Consider the following 26,448-nt stretch of genomic DNA (forward strand, 5'->3'; position numbering starts at 1 on the left):
TATATATATGAACTCCTTCCTAATCATTAATTTACCATCTCAAACATCTATCAAACTCTCTCGATACGGTATGAGAGAGAGAGACGACGAATCGATGAGGAGGTACTGCGCAGTGTTCAACTGCGTTTTGACCACAGCCTTTGTTATTTCTTTTCCGTTTCTCATTTGGGTATTCATAATCCCTCATAACAAAATCCCGCCACCGGTTATAACATTAGCTTCTATGGATTTCACGGTGCTTAATATTACAGAGACTCGTCTTAGTGCAAAGTGGGATTTGTCCATAGGAATATTACGAAACCAAGTTGTCTCCGCGACGGCATTGGCTACGCCTCTATACTCGACTTCAGCACTGGAACGGGAGACGGTGTGCTGGCGCTTGGCAGACCATGAAATGAGGTTGTCACCGTGGAAGATGTAGTAGCCTGAAGTGGAGCGTCGGGTCGTAGGACAGCCCGCCCAATCAGCGTCAGTGTAAGTAACTACACCAGTGGATGTGGTCGGATATAGCTGGAGTCCAAAGTCAAGCGTGCCTTTAACATACCAAAGAATACGTTTTAGTGCTTTAAAATGAATCTCACTTGGATCATGCATAAATAAGCAGACTTGTTGGACAGCAAAAGAGATGTTCGGGCGAGTGAAGGTTAAATATTGTAGGGCTCCGGTAGAGTGTTGGGTTTTCGACAGAGGGACCAACGGCGGCTTCGAGTTTGGTGCGAGTATCGGCCGGAGTTGTGCAAGGGTTGGAGTGTGTTATGTTAGCACGATGAAGAATATCCGCCGCATAGTTGCGTTGATTGAGAAATAGGCCAGATGTGTTCCTTTTGATGGCGATACCGAGAAAGTAGTGAAGCTCCTTGAGGTTGGTCATCTCAAATTCGTTTCTGAGGGAAGAAATGATCTGGTTGAGTAGTTGCGTTGACGAAGAGGTGAGACCAATATCGTCAACATAGAGAAGAAGATATGTTGTGCCAGTGTGGTGATGGTAAACGAAAAGAGACGAGTCAAATTTTCTCTGGACAAAACCAATACGACGTGCATACTGAGCGAAGCGGTGATTCCAAGCTATTGGAGCCTGTTTGAGGCCGTAGAGGTAGCGCCGGAGTAAGCTGACGTGGTCAGGTTTTTCTGGATCACGGAAGCCCGGTGGTTGATGCATGTACACCATTTCATCGAGGGTGCCGTTGAGGAAGGCATTTTTTACGTCGAGTTGGTGGATCAGCCATTTGCGAGAGAGAGACAATTCTAGAATGAGGCGGATGGTGGCTGGCTTGACGACTGGACTGAAGGTCTCGTCACAATCGATACCCACTTCTTGAGATTTCCCATTCGCCACCAAGTGTGCTTTATACCTAGAAAGATTGTCATATGCACCAAATTGAACGCACAATGTTAGTGTTCTCGGGCCGTGGTACAAGATCCCACGTCCTCATGCATGGCTGGATTCCAGTTAGGATCCTCTAAGGCTTTAAGATGAGAGGAAGGAAGAGGAGAGAGGGTGGTAGTATGAAGAGATAGTGGTTGTCTAGGTTTAGAGATACCTTGTTTACTGCGTGTCATCATAGGGTGAGATGGCGCAGGTGGAGGAACCGCTTGTGGAGCCGGAGCCGGCAAGGGTACCGGTACCGGAGAGGGAGGCGGCTATGGAACGGCCGAGGGTTCTGGTGTTTCGATGGGGTTGAGACGAAGAAGAGGTGAAGGTGACAAAGGTACGGGTGGTTCAGGAGTAGGAGGAGGAGTGTTTGGAACATTTTTGGAGAAAGGAAAGTTGGACTCGTCGAATATAACATGACGAGAGATAATTACCTTGCGAGTGGTAAGATCAAGGCAGCGGTATCCTCTGTGATTAGGTGGATATCTGAGGAATGCACAAGCTGTAGAACGAAAAGCGAGTTTATTAGGTGTGACGGGAAGGAGATTTGGATAACATAAGCAGCCAAAAACCTGAAGATGATCGTAGCTGGGTGGTTTGTTGAAGAGTTTTGTGAAAGGAGTTGAATTGTTTATGGAGGAAGATGGTAGGATGTTGAACAGGTGAGTTGCCATCTTAAGTGCCTTGACCCAATATGGAGGAGGCATTGATGCTTGAAACAAGAGGGAACGAACACAGTTGTTAAGTGTGCGGAGAGTGCGTTCGGCTTTGCCGTTTTGTTGAGAAATATGAGGACAAGAGAAGCGAGGGACGATGTCATGGGTGGAGAGATGAGTGAGAAACGTTTGGTTTTGATATTCACCACCATTATCGTATTGTAAAGCTTAATGCTGCGGCCAAATTGATTAGACACATAAGCCATGAATGTTAAAAAGGTTGAGAAAACGTCGAACTTTTTTCGCAATGGAAAAACCCAAAGAAAATGAGTAAAATGATTGAGATAAATAACATAGTATTTTATTCCTGTGATGCTGGGAACTGGTTAGGTCCAAACATCAGAATGAACAATTTCAAAAGGTTCAGAAACATGCGAAATAACAGAATCAAATGGTAATCGAGTGTGTTTCCCCAACTGACAAGCATGACAAAGAGGCATGTCAGTTTTAGAACAATTTATTAAACGAGAAGAAATAAGAGAGTTAAGAGTTGTGTTTCCCAAGTGTCCGAGACGACGATGCCACAACAAAGTGTTGGGAACCGTTGAGAGCATGGCTTGTGGAGACATAGAAGATGGAGTGGCCGATGGTGGTGAAGTGATGGAGTATAGAGGACCGGTGCTATTACATCGGAGAAGTCTGGTCCGAGAACGAAGGTCCTTAATATAAAAACCAACATATCAAATTCCACAGAAACAAGGTTATCTATAGTGAATTGGCGAACCGGGACAAAGTTTTTGATAATAGAGGGAAAAACAAGCACATTTCTAAGATGCAAAGGTCGGTGTTTAGAAAAAAACTGATAAATAACCAAAAGAATTTGTGGGAATAGAGGATCCGTTACCAACGACAATCGATGGGGAGGAGCTCGAATTAAAAAGAGAATGTAGGGTACCTGGCTGTGACATGAGGTGAGACATAGCACCGGTGTCCATGTACCAATTTCCGTCTATTGGATCTTGCACCGTCATAGTTCCAAACGCCGCAGCTAGACTTGGCGGAAGTTGTGTTGGTTGGACAGCTGGTGGTGGTGTGTACGGAGAAGATCCGAGAACGCCGGCAGCAGGATTGGAAGTTGTCATATACGCCATGGGAGGTTGTTGGGGCCAGTTCCGCTGTGGCCACTGTGGTGTGGATGCTGGGGTTTGGAACCATGGAGGTGGCATGCGCCAGTTGTTGCCCCAGTTCTATTGTTGGCGAACACGTCCTCTGCCACGTCCGCGGCCACGTCCTCTACCCCCATTTTAGTTACCGCCATGGGGGTTGTTGTGACGGGGATTGCTGTCGTTGTTGTTGTTGTTGTGGTTGCCACCGGGGGAAGTATACAACGCAGTTTGAGATGAAGATCCGATGGTGGTAGATGTTCCGGTTTTGATCTGTTTGGAGAGACGACGCTCCTCCTCAACCAGGATGGAGCGAGCAGTAGCAAACGATGGAAACGGTTGGCGATGTCGGATGATGTTGTTGATGTTGTCATATTTCTGGATGAGGCCATTAAGCATGTGCATGACCACGACTCGTTCCGTGACAGGAGAATCAACGTTAGCTAAGAGATCGGAGAGTGTCTTTAGCTTTTGACAATAGTCATGGACGGAGAGGTCACCGATGGTAAGGGAGCGAAGTTCATTGTCAAGTTGAATTGCGCGTGCCTCCTTGTTGTCGTGGAAGAGATTCTCGATGGATGTCCAGATCTGACGAGCGCTGTTACGGGTTTTAAGGATGGTGTCGAGAAGAGAATGGGAGATGGTGCCATAGATCCACATTTTGACGATACCGTCGCGTTCCTTCCAAGGAGTGTATTCGTCGTTGGCTGGAGTGGATGTACCATCGAGATGACCGTAAACACCGAAACTGTAGCAATGAGTTTCGAAAAGCTCACGCCAAGCATCGTAATTCATTTTATGATACCATGTTAAATTCGGGTTTTACTATGGGCTTCCAACTCAAAACCAATTGGCAATGAGTGGAGAGGCCCTAACCCTTTATATATCACTCAATTCCCTTTACATCTATCAGATGTGGGATCTTTTCTCCACACGCCCCCTCGAGATGATGGCTCTTTTAGCCATTAATCTTGACAGAATCCATCACTCCCCCTCGAGAAAATGCTCTCTTTTTTTAGCTATCTTGATGGAATTGAGTTTTCCTTTGGGCCATCAATTAATGGGGTAATCGGGCCTCTATCCAGGCCGGACTAGTTAACGGGCCAGCGTATGTAGGCTCTAATACCATGTTACAAACGAAGACTCGATGCCCCTTCTCATTATACTATGTCACGTATATATACAAGTGTGGATGAATGTTGTGCAAGCAATATCATATACATATGGAAATAGAATATTATGTAATCCCTTGTCTATCACTCATAATCCCTTGTCTATCATTTTGGGGCCAGACTTGGTTTATGGAATTGAACTAAATTAAATATTTATTTGGAATTACTCACTAAACCAAAACCAAAAATATGTGAATTTCAAAATCAAAAAGTGGACTGGAAATAACATAAGTTGAGTTTATAAATAGCTCTTAGTAGACTTTTAAGGGGCGATATGGTTGAAGGGAATCGTGTTTGAATAGGGTTAAAGTTAAGACTTACAAAGTGATAGCTTTATGAAAGTAGCATCAGGAGCAGAAGAAGCACAAGGCCCATGTCTCTGTTTTGAGCAGTTACAAACAAACAGAATCAAAGTCTATTCTAATTAGTTTTATCGAGTCTTCCTCTTTCTTCTTGAACATGTAAATAAAATCATAAAACTTTAATTGTGTGAAGACAATGTAACAAGAATCAAAAGTCGAAGACCTGCCACGCCTAAATATACAAATTTCTCTGGAGCTCGATTCTCTTCCCAAGCTACGGATATCTAAAATTACCTTTCCACCAATTCCCAAGAAGTTTTTTGTTTTTGTTTTTCTCGTATGAAGTTCAAAATATTCATACGATCGAGACTGACTATATTATATAACTCATTCAAAGATATATTGTTACCGGAATTCTTCAAACATATATATATATATTAGCTGAAATTCTTTGAATACACAAATATTTGATGAATAAATTTTTTTTTTCTTTTTTTTTTCTTTGGAGGCGAGTTGGATAAATCTTAATTACTCCTTTTAATTTTCTTTTCTTTAGATTTTCTTAAACATGCATATCTATTAAAATCTTGGGTGTGGAGTTGGAGTTGGAGTTGGATGTATATTACAATTACTACTCCTTTTATATATGTTCTTTATTAGATTTTCCTAAACATACTTGGAGATGTATTAATTATTGTGTGTATATATATACACCTGTTTACAGAAGACATTAGTTACGTACGATCTCTAACACTTTCAAAACGCTCTCTCATATTTTTAGTGCACTCTAAAAATATATCCTCATCTTTCTTCGATTTGATCGCCCATAGATAGAATGGAACATGAAAAAGAACCCCTAACTACAGGAGAAAAGGTCGGTATAGTGTTGATCATCGCTATTTCAGGCGTAGCCATGTTAGCTGCTTGGATGGGCCTTATGGATTATTTAAACAACAAACTTCCTCATATCGGAATTATGGACTTAATGTCAAAATTGCCGCCGTCGCCGCCAGTGCCACCTGGAATAGAATTAACTTCTATGGATTTCACGTTGCACAATATTACACAGACACGTCTTAGTGCAAAGTGGGACTTGTCGATAAGGATCCCTTATTATCTTCCTGATAGCTATGTATGTCTTAATGGAGATCTTCAAGTTGCCTTGCTTTACAAGAAAGTTACTATTGCTACCTCATCCCCACAAAAGTAAGCAAAATACACTATTATTTACTCTATTTTTAGTTTACCGGTTTATATAGATATATGTTCTTGTCTTAGAACTAAATGAATGATATGTGTTAACAACAGATACAACAATCTCCGATACCGTTCGGCTCAGCTTCTCAAGGTTTCAGCGGTTGTTTCCGAAAAAATATATCAGTGGATCGATTGGGAAAGACATAATGGAAGATGTCAAAGAGAAGAAGCAAGTGCTTTTCAGTTCGCGGGTTTTTCTTACGGATTGCAGAGAAAATATGCCAGAAGTTATGGGTTTTAGGTGCCATGTATAGAAAATGTATACTAAATGTGATGTTTTATTATGAAAAATCGTGAAGATACTTATACACTTAGAGACCTTGGAGAAGGAGTTAGAGACCTTGGAGAGGAGGTCGATAGTAGTTAATTACAAATATACACTTGACATATCTAGAATGATATTGTTTCCTTACATCTCCCCGCAAGATGAAGGGGCCTTGGACACGCCAATCTTGGATGTTAACGTTTTGAACGGTGCGCGAATGAGTGGTTTGGTGAGTGCATCGACCAGCTGTTCTTTTGCCGAAACGTGAGCAACACGTAGATCGTCGGCGGTGATTTGGTTACGTATAAAATGGTAGTCCAGGGCAAGATGTTTCATCCGAGAATGAAACACCGGGTTTGCACACAAATATGTGGCTCCGACGTTGTCGCAAAAGATGACAGGACATGATGGTATCTTGATGCGTAGTTCTGCGAGTAACGAACAAAGCCAACAAATTTCTGCACTGGTGTTAGCTACGGACCGGTATTTCGCCTCAGTGGATGAACGAGCAATGCCTTTTTGCTTCTTGGAGGACCATGAGACGGGATTCTTCCCAATGTAGACAATGTGAGCATAAGTAGAGACGTAATCATCTCGGTCTCCTGCCCAATCTGCGTCGGAAAACGCATGAATAGAGGCCGTGTTATGACGATGGAAAAAGAGACCATGTGTGGACGTGCCTGCCAAGTAACGAAGTAGTCGCTTGGCAGCTTGCCAGTGAGTAGTGGTCGGCCTGTGCATGAATTGGGATAGACGGTTGACAGCATATGATATGTCAGGCCGAGTGAAAGCTAGGTATTGGAGACTGCCGACAACTGAGCGATACTCCTTGGGATCGTTGAGTACACTCCCAGAACTAAGAGTGAGTTTTCGAGAGGAAGCCATTGGTGTCGCCACCGGTTTGGCATGGAGCATGTTGCAACGTGTGAGGAGATCAAGAATGTAACGGCGTTGAGTGAGGTAAAGACTGGCGGAGGTGCAGTGAGCTTCAAGACCAAGGAAATAATGCAAGTCTTCTGGATCCTTGATATTGAAACGTGTGGCAAGTGAATGGAGGGTTTGTTGAAGCAGGACCTTGTCGTTCCCGGTGACGAGGATGTCGTCAACATAGACAAGGATGTATATCCGGCTGGAACCACGGTGATGAATAAATAAGGAGGCGTCAGCCAAAGAATTGGTGAAACCAGCACTCAACAAGAAAGTTCTTAGTTCTTGGTACCACGCACGGGGAGCTTGTTTGAGCCCATAGAGTGCTTTGTGAAGGCAGCAGACATGATTTGGATAATTAGGATCAACAAAATCTTGAGGCTGCTCAATGTAGACTTCTTCAATAAAAGTGCCTTGAAGAAATGCGTTATTGACATCGAGTTGTTGAATTGGCCAGTCACAAGCGACGGCGGTCTGTAAAACGACGCGGATTGTTGTTGACTTGATCACCGGGCTGAAGGTATCGTTGTAGTCGATACCGGGACGTTTATTATAGCCTTTCGCAACGAGACGGGCTTTGTAACGATTAACAGAGCCGTTGGGGTGGTATTTGAGCCGGAAGATCCATTTTGTACCGACGATGTTCTGGCCAGGCTCTCGGGGAATGAGAGACCAGGTGAAGTAGCATATTTGAGAGTTGAACTCGTCGGACATTGTTGGGCGCCAGTTGTCGTCGGCGAGAGCTTGTATCACGGTATGGGGTTCTGGTGAGACAGCAGCAATTGCAAAGGCATATTTTTTGTTAGGGTTGACGATGCCTTTTTGAGAGCGTGTAGTCATGGAGTGCGACGGAGGAACCGGGACCAGATTTTGTTGAGTGTTGGAGCGAGTGGAGGTAGACGACGATCCAGGAGGTGGAATTGGCTGTGGGGCTTGAGGAGATGAAGTTGGGGCTGTGGGCCGAATGGGTTGTGCATTTGTGGGCCTGATGGACTGATCGTGGTGTGGTTGGTGTTGTTGGGCCTGAGAAACTTCATAATCGATTATCGGGGTTGAAGATGATGGAAACGACGAGGCAGATGGAGATCCGAAATCCGACGACGAAGACGTCGAGGGAGAGGTGGACTCAGGATCAGGGGATGATGTGTTTGGATCGTTGGTTGAGGAGTGTGTTGTCGAAACTGATGGGGAAAGCAACGGTGCGGTTGGTGGTGACGAATCGAGACTCGGGTCCGGCGGAGGAGCTGGAGACGAGTCGACGAGTGGAATCACTGCAGCTGGAGGCACCCAACGTGTCGAAGCAGGTGTTTCTGGAGGCAACGAAAGCTCGGAGAATGGAAATTTATCTTCGACAAAACGAACATGTCGAGATATATACAAACGAGAGATTGAAGGGTCGAAACAAAGGAAGGCACTTTGGGTAAGGGAATAACCTAAGAAGATGCAGGGACTGGAACAAGGCTCAAGTTTGTGAGAGTTGTATGGGCGAAGCCAAGGAAAGCAAAGGCAACCGAAGACTTTGAGTTTGGAATAATTTGGGGCGGTGCCAAAGAGAAGGTGGAAGGGAGATGAGAGTCGGAGAACTGGTGTGGGCATGCGGTTTATGAGGTAAACGGCGGTGACAAAGGCATAGGTACATGAAGCACATTAGTAAGAGTAAGAGGACGAGAGGACGAGGGAGTAGAGAGGGAACCCGTGTTGAGGATTGGGAGACCAGTACCGTCACCAATGACAACTTCTTCACCACCATTGTAAGGGTGGTGGAGAGAGAGATTGGCTAAGTCAGAGGTGATATGATGTGTTGCACCTGTGTCCATGACCCAAGGATTGGATGACGATCCGTGAGCAAGGTTCGCTCGAGGGAGCCACTGTGTAGGTAGAGTGGGCAGCAGAGGAGGCTTAGAAGAAGACTGATATTGGGGACAACGCCGCACAGAGTGACCTTGTGTGCCACAGATCTGGCAACGACCAAGATACGGTATGTTGGAGCGGTTTTGACCAGATGATTGGTTGTTGGACCAGCCGGAGTTGGGAGAGGATTGACGCTGCGAGTTGGGTTTGGAGTTGTTACGGTTGTGGTTGTTGGTGTAGTTAGCAGTGATGGGAAAGGAGGTTGCTTGGGAGCAGTCGAGAGCTTCACCTCATGATTTAGAAGTTTCTCGTGCAGCTCGGTGATGGTTGGCGAGACCTCACGTCCTTCGGTTTGATCAACGATGGGTTTGTATTCATCAGGGAGGCCTTTGAGAATGCACTCAATCTGGTCATCATGATCTTCCGGCTTGCCGAGGAGAGCATGCTGATCAAATCTGATGGTCAGCCCTTGGACATACTCATCAATGGATCAAGTGCCTTTCTTCCAGTTCTCAATTTGGTGTTTCAGATGACGGATGTGACCTCTGCTTGGACTGGCGTAGGTGGAGGCGAAAGTGGACCATACTTTAGCAGCGGTGGTGGCACGAGATAGGATCGATTGAATAGTGAGGGAGATGGCACCAAGGAGGGTACTGTAAAGCAGCTTATCTTGCCGCTTCCAGGTGGTGTATTTGGGGTTGATAGAGGTGACACCGCCAGTGGTCACCGTGGGTTCCAGGGGAGCAACAGATCCGTCAAGGTACGAGACAAGATCGTATCCGTCAAGCAACGCATGGACTTGGTGGCTCCACATGAGGTAGTTGGTGGAGGAAAGCTTGGTGACATTAATCATGTTGATGTTGAGCAGAGAGGGAGTTGTGAGAGGCACAACTTCGGTGGTGGGTGTGACCTCAAGGAGAGAATCATTGGTGTATGTGGACGACATGATAGGAGAGTGTAGGAGAGGATGAGAAAGAAAATTTGAGAACAGCGGCTGAGAAAAAGAAAATTAGGTCTAGGTATCGTTATTGCTCTGATACCATATAGAAAATGTATACTAAATGTGATGTTTTATTATGAACAATCGTGAAGATACTTATACACTTAGAGACCTTGGAGAGGAGGTGGATAGTAGTTAATTACAAATATACACTTGACATATCTAGAATGATATTGTTTCTTTACACCATGAAGCTACCTTGCGGTTCGAACCTAGATCCGAGATGAAGGCGACCATATTTGGGAAACACCGACCATATTTGGGAAACACCCAACATGCATCAATTTTTAACCAAGTCCACTACATGTCTACATCACAAGTTCATTGTTTCGTGTTTTCTTGTTTCTTTCACCAATTCATTGTTAAGTTTGCAAACTTCACGGAGGCATTTTTTTTTTTGGTTAAAACTTTACTAAGGTTCTTTTTTTAAAAAATATATGCGGTAATATTTAATTAAATTGGTTTTCTAGACTTTCGATTTTAATTATATTTTTTCAGCTCTAATGATAGGTTTATGGAAAGTGAAAACTTATTCTTCTTAACTAATATCAAAAAAAAAAAAAAAACTAATATCAAACTAGTGTATGTTTTCCCAAAACCTTGAATTAATTAAAAGTTATAATTATAGAAGATAGTACTGAAGAGTAAATTCACTGAAGACTAGCTAAATCTGATATTAAATATACAAACTTTAGGTAAAAAAAAAAAAGTATATAAATCATAGTTAGGCCTTTTCAAGGTACAATATGGGCCGTTAACAACAAATTACTTTAACCAAATGTGTGCAAAATTTCAATACTTTGGCCCAAAAATAATGAAGTGGGATAGGAGAAGTAATTAAAAAAGTCAAGGATTAAAAACACTTTTGAAGAAAAGGGCCATTCCAAGAATTGAACTTGGGACCTCTCGCACCCTAAGCGAGAATCATACCACTAGACCAAATGCCCAATTTTGACAAAAGTTTCACTGTAATATTACATAAACAAAGTCACTAAATCATCCACATCTGTTTTGTTTACCTAAACTATATGATTATGATTCAAAGAGTATTTAGTAAATTTATTATTGAACCGACGCGAGATTGAAGAATATTTTTATTGGAATAGTCTTACTTCTAAAACCATCATCCTTTGTAAGTTGAAAAAGTTTAACCTAAAACCTTTAAAATGTTACAAAACAAACAAAGCCACCTTAAAGAAACTGGCAAAAAAATCTATTCTAAATTTCATAAAAAAAGCCCTTGGATTTACTAATTCTAGCACATGGCATTGATAGTTAAATTTTCCTCAACCATCACACCAAAAATCACAAAATCGCCACTTTCACAAACACCCAAAATTGCAAGGTCCTAAAATAACCCAAAAGAAAAAATCCAATTCCCCTAGCTCAACAATGCACCCTAATTAATCCCCTCAATTAACCTCACCGACTATAACCGGTAAACTCAACCTACAAGCAACCTAGCAATGGTTGTCGCTAAGTTGTATATTTCATATATATACAAATACATATATATATATATATATATTTCCCATCATCGATAGGAAATATTTTTCTACCATTTTTACTATATATATAGATATGTTCCTTTTTTTAATTATGTTTTTTTGTTAAAGATTTGTATTATGTTATTGATAATATATGAAGGAAAAACAAACAATAAGAGGATTAATAAATAAAAAACAGATCTTAATTACTTAATAAAAATAATTATTACACCCATATCTTATAATATATTATAATATAACCTAAAACAATAAAAAAAAAATTACATTACATCATCACGTAAAAATAAATAAAGAAATAAAAAACCTTGAGGCGTCTCTCATCTTCACCAATCCTAAAAATTTTATTTTTAACTAAAAATTTTGTAGCCATATAATTAAGTTTTTTCTTTCTTTTTAGTTTTGTGTCTGGTTTAAAGTCTTGTCTTTGTGGTGTGGTGTTACCGTGTGCGGTAAGGAGGAGAAGGAAAGGCTTGTGCTTGTAGACTTGTGTCTCTCTGCGCAATTCGGTAACTCTACGATCATCTTTCTTCTTTCTCTTTCATTTTTCTCGAAGCGTTTTTTTTTTTTTTTTCCTTCTGTAAAATTCTTATCTCGGAGCGCCGTAATGTGAATTTAATCTGAGGATTAAGTTAAGATCGACTTCATTGTTTCTTTTTTTTTTCTCGATTTTTTTTTGCTTTGATTGTTCCTCTACTTGCTTAGATCTACTTCTTTTACTTGAGATTGTCTTTTTGTTTGCTTTGATTGAAGTGTTCTTGAAATGATAAGATGTGGTTTTCTTGATTTTTAAAAAAGATCAAAAAAGGATTTATTTTTATTTCTGCCCTGTAGCTAAATTTTAACATGAATCCTCAAATTCGTGGACTTGTTTGTTTTACCCAAATTCTCAAACCCTTTTAGTTTTGGTGAAATTGCGTTTGCTTTCGAGATGCACAGTGTGGTGATCTATTTAGCTACTAAGTTTTTTTTGGTGTTGGGTTTGATGAAGCTCTGGCAAAATTATAAACCATGGTTGGAGGAAGTAGTGCACAGAAGCTAACTACGAATGATGCACTTGCATATCTCAAAGCTGTCAAGGATAAGTTTCAAGATAAACGTGAGAAGTACGATGAGTTTCTTGAGGTTATGAAAGATTTTAAAGCTCAGAGGTATTTTTTTTTTTTTTGCTCACTGTTGAGGTATAAGTTCAATTTTGGAAATGTAATGTTATTTTTGTCATTGTTAGGGTTGATACTACTGGTGTTATTGTAAGGGTGAAAGAACTTTTCAAAGGGAACAGGGAATTGATTTTGGGGTTTAATACTTTCTTGCCAAAAGGTTTCGAGATAACTCTCTTACCTGAGGATGACCAACCTACGCCTAAGAAGCCTGTTGAGTTTGAGGAAGCTATTAGTTTTGTCAACAAGATTAAGGTAGTTTAATTTTTTGATTGTGGTGCATTTATCTTTGCTACTTGCTTCTTAACTATTGTTATATCTGCAGACAAGGTTTCAAGGCGATGATCGTGTATACAAATCATTTTTAGACATTTTGAACATGTATAGAAAGGAAAACAAGTCCATTACTGAGGTCTACCATGAGGTGTGTGTTTGTGTGTAGCCATTTGTGGTATAGTGTTTTGGTTTCCCTTCTTGTCTTAGTTTGATATTGTTTATCTTGTAGGTGGCTATCCTTTTCCGGGACCATCACGATTTGCTTGGGGAGTTCACTCACTTTCTCCCTGATACTTCAGCAACTGCCTCTACTAATGATTCTTTAAAAATCCCATTACGTGATAGAGGCATTAAGTCTTTTCCCACCATGCGTCAAATAGATCTTGATAAGGTTAATTTCACTATTGTTTTCTTTAAATAGTTTTTTTCACTAGGCTTACTGTGCAATCGAAAATTTCAATTCTTAGACGTATCACTTGTTACAGAAGGACCGGATCGTTACTTCGCATCCTGACCGTGCCCTGAAAACCGAACATATGGACGTAGACCATGAAAGGCCTTTGTTGAAAGAAAGTAAAGAAGAAGTGAGACGCATTGACAAAAAGAATGATTACATGGATGACAGAGACAGGAAAGATTTCAGAGGTATTGAACACGATAGCCAGAAAGATCATTTCCTAAACAAAAAGAAGCTGACACTTAGGGATGATGATTCTGCTGAAGTGTCCAATCATGCCATTCCCAGTTCATCTACTTATGATGAAAAAGGTGCTACGAATAGCAGATCTCTCGTTTTCCTTTATTTTATACGTCTGAGTTAGTTAGGAGTGAGTTCGTGCTACATCGATCTGCGAGTCTTGTGTTCTTAAATTTGACTGATGTGATGACAGGTCATAGCCAAGAACTTGCTTTTGTTGATAGAGTGAAGGCAAAGCTTGATACCGCTGACAACCAGGAGTTCTTGCGATGTCTTAATCTCTATTCAAAGGAGATCATCAGCCAACCAGAACTGCAGTCTTTGGTATGTTTTTTTGCTGACTTATATTTTCTCACTGCATTGTTAAATTGGGGAAGATTAGTCAATTTGCCTATCATTGACTCATTCACAAATATTCTTGGTTATTAGGTGAGAAATTTAATTGGAGTATATCCAGACCTTATGGATGCCTTCAGAGTCTTTTTGGCACAGTGTGACAAGAATGGTAATTTGCTAAACTTGTGCTCTTTCTCTTCTTACATTCGCCGGTTAATGGTTAAAATTTTGACCCTTTTTGTATTCTTTTCTGCAGATGGATTACTTTCTGGTATTGTGTCTAAGAGTAAGTCTAGCAATTTTTTATAACATAGGTCTGATGTTTTCTCTCCAGACGTATTGAATTGACTCTAACCATTAAATTTCTACAACTACAGAATCGTTGTGGAGTGAAGGCAAATGTCCTCAACCTACCAAGTCACAGGACATAGAAACAGACCGAGAACGTGAGAAGATTCAAAGGTATAGAGAAAGAGACCGCGAAAAGGAGAGGCTTGAAAAGGCAGCAGCGAGTCAAAAATGGGCTAAACCTATCAGTGAACTAGATCTCTCAAACTGTGAACAATGCACACCTAGTTATCGTTTACTTCCAAAGAATGTATGGTGCTACAGTTCATCATGCCAAATCTACTCCACTTGGTTAATTTTTTGTTGCTTCATTAGTTACATGTGCATATATTGTTTTCCTGCAGTACCCAATTCCTATAGCAAGCCAAAAAATGGAGATTGGTAGCCAAGTGCTTAATGATCATTGGGTCTCTGTCACTTCAGGAAGTGAAGACTATTCATTTAAACACATGCGCAAGAACCAATACGAAGAGAGCCTATTTAAATGTGAAGATGACAGGTTAGTGATTAATGTATACTAATGTCATGTTATGTTGGTAATCTCAAAATCTGACTGTCTTCTGTTATTTGTTGAGTAAATATTTGTATGTTGCTGTTCTTTAGGTTTGAGCTTGACATGTTATTAGAGTCTGTGGTGTCGGCTACGAATCGAGTGGAAGAGTTATTAGCAAAGATGAATAGTAATGAATTGAAAACCGACACTCCCATCTGTATCGAGGATCACCTCACAGGTATACATATAAAGCTGGCATGAACAACAACATCATAAATATTGAGCTCATCTCTTATAGCAGAACTGATCTGAATTGATGCATCTTGTTTTGTTAATCGTATTGTAGCTCTAAACCTAAGATGCATAGAACGGTTATACGGTGACCACGGCCTTGATGTGTTGGATTTGTTAAGGAAGAATGCATATCTTGCTTTACCCGTAATACTGACACGTCTGAAACAGAAGCAAGAAGAATGGTCAAGGTGTCGTACTGAGTTTAACAAAGTCTGGGCTGACATATATACAAAGAACTACCACAGATCACTTGATCATCGCAGTTTTTATTTCAAACAGCAGGATTCAAAGAATCTGAGCACAAAAGGTTTTTTTTCTCGTTACTCATTTATATTATAAGAGAAAATGCTCTAAGTGAAATCTACTTACAATAGTATTGTTCACTGCAGCGTTGCTGGCAGAGATAAAAGAGATCTCTGTAAAGAATCGAACTGAAGATGATGCACTTCTTGCTCTTGCGGCTGGAAATAGACGAACAATCTCTTCCAATATGAGTTTTGATTATCAAGATCCTGATCTTCACGAAGATCTGTATCAGCTGATCAAGTACTCATGTGGAGAAATGTGTTCAACAGAACAGTTAGATAAAGTAATGAAGGTATGGACAGAGTTTTTGGAACCATTATTTGGTGTTCCTTCTCGCCCTCAAGGTGCTGAAGACCGACAAGATGCTGTCAAGTCTACGAACCAGAATTTAAAAAGTGGTAGTGCAAGCGAGGGCAGTCCTCAAAATGGAACTAGTGTTGCCAACTCTATGCGGTTAAATGGCCCTCAAAAAGTCAATGATACTAATCAAGTGCGGCAAGCTAGTGATTTGGATAAAGATGTTACTTCTTCTAAGACCTCAGATGCATGTGACAATACTCAAAATGATAAAATGCCGAAGAATCTAACTAAACCTGACGAAAGACCCGAAACCAAACAAGCTGTTTCTATTGAACGTGCGCATAACTCAAATGCACCGCCTGTGGATGGGTTGCTACCTCAAAGGAATGGAAAAACCAGCATTGTATCCATTACAGGTAAACACTTTTAATTTTGCTTGATAAGAGTACTCTTGGAATTTTTCACGTTGTAAGATGAATAGTATCATTTCCTCTTTTACATGACCAGGGCTTAGCGGTAGTAATCCAAAGCCTAGTGCTTTAACCAGTGGAATGGAGATGGAGTTGAAGCCGAATCATGTGAATGGCCCACGGTTAGAGGTATTGTTGCGCAATGGAGAACTTGTGTAATTCTTGTATCTTGCAAATATATGAAATGTTGATCTGAAATATATGATATTCTACTTACTCATTCCACAGATTGGTGAAAACGGAGTAATTCTAAATGGGACATTGGCAGAAATATCAAATAATCAAAGATCTAACGAAGGGTTCGCTGGACAAACCAAAGTCGAAAGAGAGGAGGGTGAACTTTCCCCAACTGGAGAGTTTGAGGAAGATAACTTTGCAGTTCATGCAGAGAATGAGTTGGAGACTCTCAGCAAAATTAAGGAGAATGATGATGCTAATGCAGATGATGAAGGTGATGCAAGTGCCCCAAGATCATCAGATGGCAGTGGAAACACATCTGAGAACGGTGATGTTTCTGGAACTGACTCAGGTGATGGTGAAGATTGTTATCGTGAAGATGATATGGACCATAATAATAAAGCAGAAAGTGAAGGAGAAGCTGAAGAAGGTATGTCTGATGCCCATGATGGTGCTGAAGGAGATAAGCCTGTGCTGTCCATGTCAATAAGAAACATGCTGCATGTGAAACCTCTTGCAAAGTATGTCCCTCCAGCTTTGCGCGATAAGGACAAAGATGATTCTCGAAAGAACTCCAAAGTCTTTTATGGGAATGATTCTTTCTATGTTCTTTTCAGGCTTCATCAGGTAAAACATATCATTTTTTCAATCTGCATATCAATGAGGCTAGAATCTTTCGTGAGGCTGACTTTTGCGGTTACTCTCTCTATACAGATTTTGTATGACAGAGTGTTATCAGCAAAGATCAACTCATCATCTCCAGAAAAAAAGTGGAAGACATCAAATTCAACAAACCCTGCTGATTCGTACGCCAGGTGACTAACCCTTGCAATTATTTCATGCAACTGCTACAGTAATATGTGTTGCTGCTTACACATCTAGTTGGAACAGATTCATGAATGCTCTCTACAATTTACTCGATGGTACATCTGATAATTCCAAGTTTGAAGATGATTGCCGAGCAATAATTGGGACTCAGTCATATATTCTTTTCACATTGGACAAACTGATCTATAAGCTCATCAAGCATGTAAGTTTTCCTTTTGGATGGACAGTCTTGATCTCTTTATTTATTATTCTTCACTTGTGGTTTTAACTGACCATTGTGGATCCTCCAGCTCCAGGTAGTAGCCGCTGATGAGATGGACAACAGATTACAACAGTTATATGCTTATGAAAAATCCAGAAAGCCTGAAAAGTTTCTTGATGCTGTTTATTATGAAAATACTCGTGTTCTTCTTCCAGATGAGGATATTTACCGCATTGAATGTGTAAGTATTTTTTACCCTTGCACAGTTTGGACAAAGCAAGCTTATGACCGAGGAACTTCATAAGTTATGTATCTTCTTGCATTTTTATTTCTGCAGGACCTATCAACACCAACCAAACTCTCTATTCAGCTTCTGGACTACGGACATGATAAGCTCGATGTGACATCCATATCCATGGACCCGACTTTTGCAACTTACCTCCACAATGTGTTCCTTTCCGATCAACCTAATGCGAAAGAGAGTCCTCGAATCTATTTAAAACGGTAAGTCAAGAAAATTAACTAAGTACTATCTCATCTTAAAACTAAAGGGGACACAAATCAGATGAACTCTTTTTTTTCCTCCCAGGAATAAGCGTAAAAATGGTGGTAACAGTGAACTATGCACCACGGATGAAGTTAAAATTATCAACGGTTTGGAATGTAAGATAACCTGTAGTTCTTCAAAGGTACAGTCTCTTTTCCTGATTACCACTGTGAGTTTCCACTTTAAGCTTGTCTTTTTAAGAAGAATTGTCGGGTATTCTCTTCAGGTATCCTATGTACTAGATACCGAGGATGTGTTGCATCGTGCTAAGAGGAGGAAAATTTTGAACCAAAGCGGTTTACCACTTGGAGAGGACTCTGTTTGCAGTGATTTGATTAAGCAAAGGAGAAAACAAAGATACCAAAATCTTCTCCCCAGCCAATGACATCTTTCACTTACCAGTTACCACCAGAAAACGCTCGTGAATAGAGTAACTTCGCACTTTTTGAGAGATAAAAGGTTGCCCATTCTTTGCTTGTTATACTCAGCATTGAGCTTTGTCAGAAGAGAAGGAACATGATGAGATGGCTCTCACTTCTGTTGCTATCTCTGGTCCCTGTTGTATTCTCACAGAAAAGAAAAAGGGAGGGAGGGGAAAAATCGAAGGAATACTAAAAGGATTTAACTGCCCAAGCCTTCAAAGTCTTGTTTCCCTAATTGTGTATATAAGCATTTTGTATGTTGTAACATTAACTCAAAATTTCTTCTTTCTTTACTCCTATTCTTTCCAACATTAATCTGAATGAAAAATTTGTTCCTGTATCTCCATTGTTTACATCTAATTATATCTTGCCAATGGGTCACTAAAGACCGAGCTAATGTGGAGCTTCTTTTAACCGGCAAGCTCACTGATTGGTGGACGGTCCATGATGTCTGCTGCAGCTGCTGCGCTGCGTTGCAGGACCGGGTCAATATCAGGCAACTTAGGAATCTGAGCCAAGAGATCAATGGTGCGTCGTAACAGACGAGCAAGATCACCTTCGTCCATTGCACATTCCATCATCATTTCTTTCCAACTTAATCCAGAAGCCCAAGCTTCAACCATACCGGAGAACTGAACATCCAAACAACATGGAATCATGACCTCGTGCTTCTCTTGAAGCTTTATAAGAGAGTTTCTCTGTTCTTGTAAGAAATTAACCATGTCTACTACTGTATCAGATGGCTCGTAAATATAGTTGTTGTCTCTCCAAGGTCGAACTTTTATGCCCTCTGAAACTAAACTTGCACATACACCAGCTAATTGAGGAGGCTTGAGATCCACCAGGGCTTTGTTCCGGAGGACCATTGCAAGCCAGAGCTCGTTTTCTCCTCGGATTGCAGCAGCTGTTTCTCCCAGAGGAAATATCAGGTGTGTGTTAATGTCCAATGCTCTGCTTTCGTGAATCACATTGCTTATGCGCATGAAATCTTTCCAACCAGACGGTTCAATCTGCTCTAAACGGTTTATGAGGCGTCTGGATCTCGCCTTGAGCCGTTTCATCTTCTCAACCGTCAGATTAGCGTTCTCTAGAATTTTCCTGTACTCTCTGAACCCTGATGACCGAGACATCTTCTTCTTCAAACGAGACACTTTGCTCCTTTGTTCCCTGTACTGTTCCGCAGCATTATCATACTCTTGGGATATATGTAAGACCTCTTCTTCATTGGAAAGGCTGCTAAGGACAGGTACGTTTAAACTCCAGGACCATGTCTCTAGAGATCCTTCCAATCTCCACAAACTTCCAAGTTCGGATTCAGCTAGTTTATCCCACTGCATATCTGCTTTATCCAGGAGAGTCTTCATGATTTCTCGAGGCAAAGCATCTCCAAGCGCTAAAGCAATGTTAGGGAAACCAGTTCTGTAGACAGTCCTTATCCACTTCTCAGTAAAGAGATACCACGAGTTATCAGAGCCAAGGGCCACATAGTAAGATGGTTTAACAATAGGCTTTCCAGGTTCATTTGCCGCCAGCTCATCCTCAATTATGCTCAACGCAAACGACTCATCCAAAGATATCATCTTCTGAAGTTTGGAACCTTGAAATGAATCAATATGTCCTAAGTAAACAGCAGGGACTGACTGCTGCTTCCCTTCAGAATCCTTGAACTCCAAACAAATAAATGGTAAGTTACCCTCTTCCATCCCTTTTAATAGAGGTTTTAGCGCGGAGAACCTTTCGAGCTCCATCCTTCTTCGTAGTTCAGCACGCTTGCGTTTCTCCTCCCGCAGCTCTTGCTTCAGTACAGTGATCTCATTGTAGTCCCTCGCTGAAAGAAGTTTCTTACTCTTCTTATCTATTGCTTCATCGCTTATTTCGGATGACAGAATCTCGATCTTCTTGTCAATTTCAGCAAGTTCCTCCTTTGCGGCAACCATCACATTGCTGCTCACATAGTTTCCAAAACTCTTTTCAACTAATTTCTTGGCTTCTTCCAGACTTCTCCCTGCTTGTAAGACTTTCCCGTCCTCATTTCCACTTGATTTACGAGTAACTTTTGAACCAGCTACCAGATTCAGCACCATGCCATATGAAGCAGTAAACTGTGACACGAGAGGTTTAACTCCAGCAAAAACAAGTTTGCAGCACTCTTCAGCGCCTTCAAAAGCAGTCTGAACCAGCACAGTATAACCCTTCTCATCAATGCCTCTACGTCCAGCACGCCCAGCCATCTGGAACAATTCGTTAGGACCCAACTGTATTCGTTCACTACCAGCCTTTTTGGTTAGACACGAAATAACAGCCGTTCTAGCGGGCATGTTTATTCCAGCAGCAAGTGTCTCAGTAGCAAAGACTACCTTAACAAGTCCTCGCTGAAACAGTTCCTCAATGAAAGATTTCCAAAGAGGTAGACAACCTGCATGATGCGCAGCGATTCCCCTAAGCAGTCCTTTCTCTGCACTCTCTCTCACTGCATCTGGATAAAGAACGCGAAACTTCTTCAAGGCCAACTCAACCTCGCTCTTCTCGCAATCATCTAAAAGCTGAAAATTTTCAACATACTGTACAGCTGCATCACATCCTCTACGGTTAAATATGAACCATATCGCTGGTAACATATTTTTTCCCTGGAGATGCCATAATGTGTCGCTAATTTGAGGTACCTAGAAGTCAAGACATGGCACAGTCATTAAATTATCATGTGAAAATCATATTCGAATACATTAGAAACCACAAATGCCTAGTTTGCAAGGGTTGTTAAAACGCATAATGTAATACCTGTGATCGACGAATCTTGTTTATCTCATTCTTTGAAAGAGGATAATCAGTAACGTTCACAAGGTTGTTGTAGCTGATATCACCTCCTCGTTTTTTTGACCTCCTTTTCCTATACGCGTCATCATCATCATCACGAAATCTAGCTTCTGAGGCAGACAGTTGCAAATAATTGAGAGACAGCTTCCTGATCCAATTAATAAAGCCTCCTCCAATTATTATCAAAGTAAAATATTCAACAACACATGTTGATGATAAAGTACAGAGTTGAACAAGTTACCTATTCACGTTTGTCCCTCTCTCATCAAGCAGAGGTAATAAAGAACGTTTTGTTGAGAAGTACCAAGTTAATGGAACTGGGCGTCTTGTTGATGTTACCAACTCGGTTTTACCATGTATCTGAGACCAAAACACAGAAACGGCTAGCACATCTTAGATAACCAGTGGCTAAAGAATCTAAGGATTGCTACCATTGTAATAGTAGTAGTTTACGAGAAATTGAGATACTTCATCAGCAAAACAATATTTATTCTGCTTAACAATAGACGATATGTGACAGTGAACATGACATTAGGTACATTGTTAAAACTGCTTACGATAGGAACATGATAACGAAATGCATTCCCGTAAGGAAAATGTGTACAAACTCACCTCGCCAATCCAACCAGCTAATTCATCAGGGTTTGCAACTGTAGCTGATAGGCATATAAGTTGAACCTCCTTTGGGCAATAAATAACCTGAGCTCGTAATAAATAAAAGCAACTGAGTCAGACACTCAACTGATAAAGCCTTTTTTGGAGGAACGAAGAGAAACAGTGGAAGAAGAAACTCACAATCTCTTCCCACACAGTTCCCCTAGATATGTCACTTAAATAATGAACCTCATCCAAAACAATTGCATCAACATGAAAAAGTCCAGTTCCTGAAGAAGCCATTCCAACACTAAAGATACCAGGATTAAAAGGAGCTTCCCAACAGGCCAGATAGATACACACAAAGAGAGCTACAACAGTTTAAAATACCTTTGATACAACATATTCCTGAGAATCTCTGTAGTCATGATCACAATCTGAGCATCTTTGTTAATAGCAGAGTCACCTGTGAGTAGACCAACGTTATCGTCCCCAAACGTCTCCCTAAACTCACGAAACTTCTGATTAGAGAGTGCTTTAAGTGGTGTAGTGTAGAACAAACGTCGACCTCGAGCCACCGTAGCAACAGCTGCTGCTTCAGCAATCAAAGTCTTCCCACTACTCGTTGGAGCAGAAACCACAACAGACGAACCTCTAAGAAAAGCTTCGATAGCCAACCTCTGTCACCCAAAAATAAGAAAGTTCAGATTTTTTTTGTTTTTTCACAAAAACATAAAATTTACAAAAGATTGAAACTTTATTAATAAACCTGAAACTTGTCGATTCGAAAATCGTAGATTGAGATGAGTTCATTGATATCAATCATCTCAACTCCAAAATCACGAACGAGACTACGAAGCTTCTCAACTCTTTGCCACCTAAGCTCAACTCGTTCCCGAGCCGATTCATCCGTCGGCAAATCAACCGTGAACTCGGTTTCGTCGTCGTCGTCGATGTTCCGAAATTCATCGGAGATATTTTCGTATTCATCCGCTGCCTCGTCGTCGTCATCATCGTCTTCTTCGTCTTCGTCTTCTTCTTCATCCTCCTCTTCTTCTTCCTCGTACTCTTCGGAGAGCTGAGACTGCGACGGTGAGAGAGAATTCAAGGAGGATTCGAAAGAGAGTTTTTTTGGATTAAAGATTAGGGATTTGGTGAAGCAGAAGTTTGGGGAATGAGAGACAGAACGATGGAGAGAAGGAAACTGGAAGAATTTGAATGAAGAAGAAGAAGGTGTGATGAGGGAGACGACGGGAAGAGTGTTCATGTTCACTTCTCAGGGCATTTCAAGATTTGATTTTTTTTTTCGGCTTTTGGATATTACACCCAAATTAATTAATTATTTTTATTTTTTTCCCCGGTTACATAATAATATTACAATTGCTTTTTTTTTTTTTTTTTTTTGTCGTGGCTTTTCAAAAGTTTGTTTAACTACAAAATAAAAACTCTTTGATTTTTTGGTCAAACACGTCAAAAGAATAATTCTTAAAAATTATTACTAACAATTTTTTGTTTCAAAAATAAAAATTACTAACAATTTTGGTTTAGAAAACCCATTTATTTGTATACTCCCTAGCTCTGTCCCATTATATAAGAATTTTTGGCTAAAAGCACAAAAATAAAAAATACTGCAGAATTCAAATAGTCAAAAATTATTAAATTAATAGAAATTCTGCATAATAAAATCTAATAAAATGGAACAAACAAACAAAAAATATAAAAGATCTTATATATGGAGTATATGATTTTTACTTATTTTATTATTATTGTAATACAAGTTAAGCGACAGAATAAAAACTCTTTGATAATTTGGTCAAACACGTCAAAGAATAATTCATAAAAATTACTAACAATTTTTTGTTCACAAAAAAAAAAACTACTACCAATTTTTGTTTAGAAATATGATTTTTACTTATTTTATTATTATTGTAAAACAGATTAGATAAGAAAATGTTTGCTCGGATTGTGAATTTGTGAATTGTGATGATTGGTCTGTAAACAGATCAATTATGTTTTTGTCCAGTTTTGTTAAGGAGTAATGAGATCGACATACAAAGAGGTGATATAGTCTTTGATCTTCCCTCCAGCAAAGGTGTACCCATCTCCGTACTTGTAGATCACATCTCCTAAGCGTCCATAATTCAAAACAGGCCTTAGGATATGAAGCGGTACAAAACTGGCTGCCTTCAGGAACTCTTCGTTCATGACCTTAGACATGTGGTTAGTCCTTTTCTCAAACTCAAGACACGCTTCTTCCTCAGTTACTCTATATTGCTTCGTATAACAGTTGGTGCCATTCGCAATATCTCCTCTTTCCATCTCCTCCTGATACACACATGACACACATATAGTTCGATGATGTTTATAATTGGTAATAACATTTTCTCGTATAATTTTCATTTTAATAAGACTTAAGGTACCTTAAAGGTAGAAATATCATCTCTGAGACGAGATTTAGCAAGAAGAGCGTGGGTGAGTTTTGGTCTTGACCTCAGCCATTCATAAATTTCGTCTCCTGCAATATCACCCATAGCAATGAAGGTGATTGCTAGCAGCACTTCACCTGCGGTCGAAGACATCTCAACCTCTATATACTCTTCATAGCTTGGTACATGCCCTGTATTTGACCATTCGGCTTCTTTCAGGTACGCTTTCATGACTATCTTGAGCTGCAAACGTTACATAAATACAAACTATATGTAACCTTCAAATTTTTTTGGTTACATGTAGAAAATCAGGTTTTTTGGGTAAACTTTTAGAGCTTAATAATTTAGGATAAAACCCACATGAAAAGCATATAGAAGATGAGCATTTCAAACATTCAAATGTCCTTATTAATTTGTGACTCATATAAGAGACTGGTGTAGTTTGGATACTTTTATAGCTACTTAGCTAGTGACAGTAGTTTGAGAAATAAGATTTGAAAGAGAGATAAAACAGTACGTACCTGCTCATTTGCATATTGCATAGTAAAACATCTTCTTTCTGAACTCACATGTTCTTTGAGTTCTTTAAACATGTTAAACATTGTTTTGAAGACAATTTTGAGATAGTCCGGTAGTACATCTAGGCCGTCATAATCCCACCTTTATTTATTAGTAGTATATCAATACAATTTATTAGTATTTATTTTAGGGATAAATTTTAGGGTGTGTTAGAATCTAATAATTTGCACAAATTTTCAGTCTATATTTAACAAAACTATCTTATATTTATTTATTCAATTATTAATATCGTGTATACAATTTGTTACGTACCTGTCAACGGATTGAACGCGGCTCTTAACTTCGTCAAGAGTACCATATACATCAAATGTGGTGTCCACGATGTCAAATACAATGAGGGCTTTGGCCAGCATGATCCGCGCAGCTGAATACTGTGGCTCGTAATATATCCCAGTTGCCCAGAAATAAGGCTCCGCCAATCTCTCTCTGAAGTAATTTGGTATCTTAGATACTAAATCTAAATCCCTCCACCATTTGCATACATACATCTAATTTAGTCGTGTAAAACTATCATCAATAATATACTGCGTATGAATAGCATTATACATACGTCGTTATAGTTTTCAGATCTTGAATGTAATGAAGCTGCATGAACCTAAAGTTGAGCTTGGCCAACTTTAGTAACATTTCATTATGATCAGTTTCTAGTTCGTAGAATCCAATATATTCCCTTGCCACCAAGACTTCCAAATTGAAATTCTGAGGTATATAAAGAGCAGCTTCTATGAGCTTAGTGATGTGTGGATGATCTGTGGCTTTGTCGCCGCCTACCACAAATAACTCCAAGTGTTTTTGTGTGAAACTCATTGCTTCTTCAAGTATATCTTCTGTCGTTGTCCTAAAGTGCGACGCTTCGTAGAAGCTTAAAATTTCCATCGTCTCCTTTGAACCTGTTGAATATATCTACACACATATTTGCATATATATATATATATATATATATATATATATTAACATTTACTAAAAACATGTTCAAAATGGTCACATCAGATCAACTAAAACACAGCTTAGCTTGAACCAACCAACTTAGTTTATTAGTTCAAGGATAAAGATCCTCACCCGGAGTTATGTTGTGACCGTATAACCTGAAAACCCTAAATATAACAGAAACTGTGTACAGATCATCTTCCTTGCAGTCGATGATCATGTCGTCGATATTCTCGAAAGCATCATTTAGGAATTCAACAATCTTAGCCTCAAAATTGTAAGAGACTCCAAGACTAACAAGCGTATGAATCAAACAAGTTATCTGCTTTGCATCAGCACCGTTACAAGGGAGCAGCATGGCATTCACTATAGGTTTAAGTGTCTCTATCTCTCTCGAAAGATCATCCATTTCCTGTAAAGAGTTGACATTATCTGGTAAGTACATGATCATTAGTACTATATGTTTATAATTAAGAGGGCTTATGAAAGTACCGTGTGATCCACGGAAGCAGAGAGGAAGTGATGACCCCATAGACTTGGTGGATACGGAGTAAACGGACGAGCCGTCGAGTTATCATCTGTAGGATTAGTCGTTACTCCAACTAAGCACAACTTTTTTGGAGATTGATTCCTAGAAGAGGGTAGGGGTAGGGAGAGTCCAAGTTTAGCCGCCAACATGAACGACTAAGGACAAGAGCTTGAGAATGAGATCCATATTTTGTTATGGCCTCCATTTTGCTTTTGGACTTTTGGATTTGGGGAGCCAGACAAAGTTATAGGCA

At 40.1% G+C, this 26,448-nt stretch overlaps 4 protein-coding genes and 1 non-coding gene across 6 annotated transcripts; 1 reads left to right on the forward strand and 4 right to left on the reverse strand.

Moving 5' to 3' along the window:
* Positions 1–3,332: 3,332 nt before the first annotated feature.
* LOC147925765 (uncharacterized) lies at positions 3,333–3,986 on the reverse strand. Its single transcript, XM_087492764.1, has one exon. It carries the CDS (start codon positions 3,984–3,986, stop codon positions 3,333–3,335), a length of 654 nt encoding a protein of 217 aa, XP_087348890.1.
* A 6,854-nt stretch (positions 3,987–10,840) lies between these two features.
* TRNAP-AGG (transfer RNA proline (anticodon AGG)) lies at positions 10,841–10,912 on the reverse strand. Its single transcript has one exon. It is a non-coding gene; the product is annotated as a tRNA-Pro (tRNA).
* An 823-nt stretch (positions 10,913–11,735) lies between these two features.
* On the forward strand, positions 11,736–18,666 carry LOC104750856 (paired amphipathic helix protein Sin3-like 4). 2 transcript variants are annotated; one of them, XM_087490333.1, is made up of 22 exons: positions 11,736–11,979; positions 12,462–12,621; positions 12,699–12,885; positions 12,956–13,054; positions 13,136–13,297; positions 13,392–13,674; positions 13,797–13,927; positions 14,033–14,108; positions 14,196–14,225; positions 14,317–14,537; positions 14,632–14,786; positions 14,891–15,018; positions 15,127–15,381; positions 15,464–16,096; positions 16,188–16,279; positions 16,379–16,954; positions 17,042–17,142; positions 17,219–17,357; positions 17,446–17,598; positions 17,695–17,861; positions 17,947–18,046; positions 18,131–18,666. In XM_087490333.1, the coding sequence occupies exons 2-22, from the start codon at positions 12,482–12,484 to the stop codon at positions 18,287–18,289; spliced, it is 3,987 nt and encodes a 1,328-aa protein (XP_087346459.1). In that variant the 5' UTR covers positions 11,736–11,979; positions 12,462–12,481; the 3' UTR covers positions 18,290–18,666. The 2 variants fall into 2 exon arrangements, with proteins under 2 accessions (XP_087346459.1, XP_087346460.1); XM_087490334.1 differs by having other exon boundaries at positions 11,855–12,101.
* Positions 18,577–23,143, reverse strand: LOC104750855 (DExH-box ATP-dependent RNA helicase DExH15 chloroplastic). Its single transcript, XM_087490335.1, has 7 exons — positions 22,504–23,143; positions 22,125–22,414; positions 21,936–22,044; positions 21,753–21,839; positions 21,382–21,500; positions 21,105–21,288; positions 18,577–20,989 (listed from the first exon to the last, which is right to left on the reverse strand). The coding sequence occupies exons 1-7, from the start codon at positions 22,999–23,001 to the stop codon at positions 18,737–18,739; spliced, it is 3,540 nt and encodes a 1,179-aa protein (XP_087346461.1). The 5' UTR covers positions 23,002–23,143; the 3' UTR covers positions 18,577–18,736.
* A 619-nt stretch (positions 23,144–23,762) lies between these two features.
* On the reverse strand, positions 23,763–26,400 carry LOC104753742 (dolabella-3,7-dien-18-ol synthase TPS06-like). Its single transcript, XM_087492765.1, has 7 exons — positions 26,159–26,400; positions 25,799–26,078; positions 25,286–25,642; positions 24,992–25,227; positions 24,682–24,820; positions 24,155–24,403; positions 23,763–24,059 (listed from the first exon to the last, which is right to left on the reverse strand). Exons 3-7 carry the CDS (start codon positions 25,613–25,615, stop codon positions 23,763–23,765), a joined length of 1,251 nt encoding a protein of 416 aa, XP_087348891.1. The 5' UTR covers positions 25,616–25,642; positions 25,799–26,078; positions 26,159–26,400.
* Between the last annotated feature and the right edge of the window lie 48 nt (positions 26,401–26,448).

Source organism: Camelina sativa, chromosome 16, assembly GCF_030686135.1.
Source record: "Camelina sativa cultivar CO46 ecotype springtype chromosome 16, ASM3068613v1".
Taxonomy (NCBI): Eukaryota; Viridiplantae; Streptophyta; class Magnoliopsida; order Brassicales; family Brassicaceae; genus Camelina; species Camelina sativa.

Bases quoted from the DNA above. Each gene is read 5' to 3' on its own strand.
- LOC104750855 (XM_087490335.1), bottom strand. From the start codon at position 23,001: ATGAACACTCTTCCCGTCGTCTCCCTCATCACACCTTCTTCTTCTTCA. The intron at 21,840-21,935 runs GTGAGTTTCTTC...TTACGAGCTCAG, and splicing joins GAACTGTGTGGGAAGAGATT to GTTATTTATTGCCCAAAGGA. The intron at 21,289-21,381 runs GTAACTTGTTCA...TAATTGGATCAG, and splicing joins AGAGGGACAAACGTGAATAG to GAAGCTGTCTCTCAATTATT.
- LOC104750856 (XM_087490333.1), top strand. From the start codon at position 12,482: ATGGTTGGAGGAAGTAGTGCACAGAAGCTAACTACGAATGATGCACTT. The intron at 13,928-14,032 runs GTATGTTTTTTT...CTTGGTTATTAG, and splicing joins AACCAGAACTGCAGTCTTTG to GTGAGAAATTTAATTGGAGT. The intron at 17,143-17,218 runs GTGACTAACCCT...TAGTTGGAACAG, and splicing joins CCTGCTGATTCGTACGCCAG to ATTCATGAATGCTCTCTACA.
- LOC104753742 (XM_087492765.1), bottom strand. From the start codon at position 25,615: ATGGAAATTTTAAGCTTCTACGAAGCGTCGCACTTTAGGACAACGACA. The intron at 25,228-25,285 runs GTATAATGCTAT...CGACTAAATTAG, and splicing joins TGAAAACTATAACGACGTAT to ATGTATGTATGCAAATGGTG. The intron at 24,821-24,991 runs GTACGTAACAAA...TAATAAATAAAG, and splicing joins CGCGTTCAATCCGTTGACAG to GTGGGATTATGACGGCCTAG.
- LOC147925765 (XM_087492764.1), bottom strand. From the start codon at position 3,986: ATGAATTACGATGCTTGGCGTGAGCTTTTCGAAACTCATTGCTACAGT.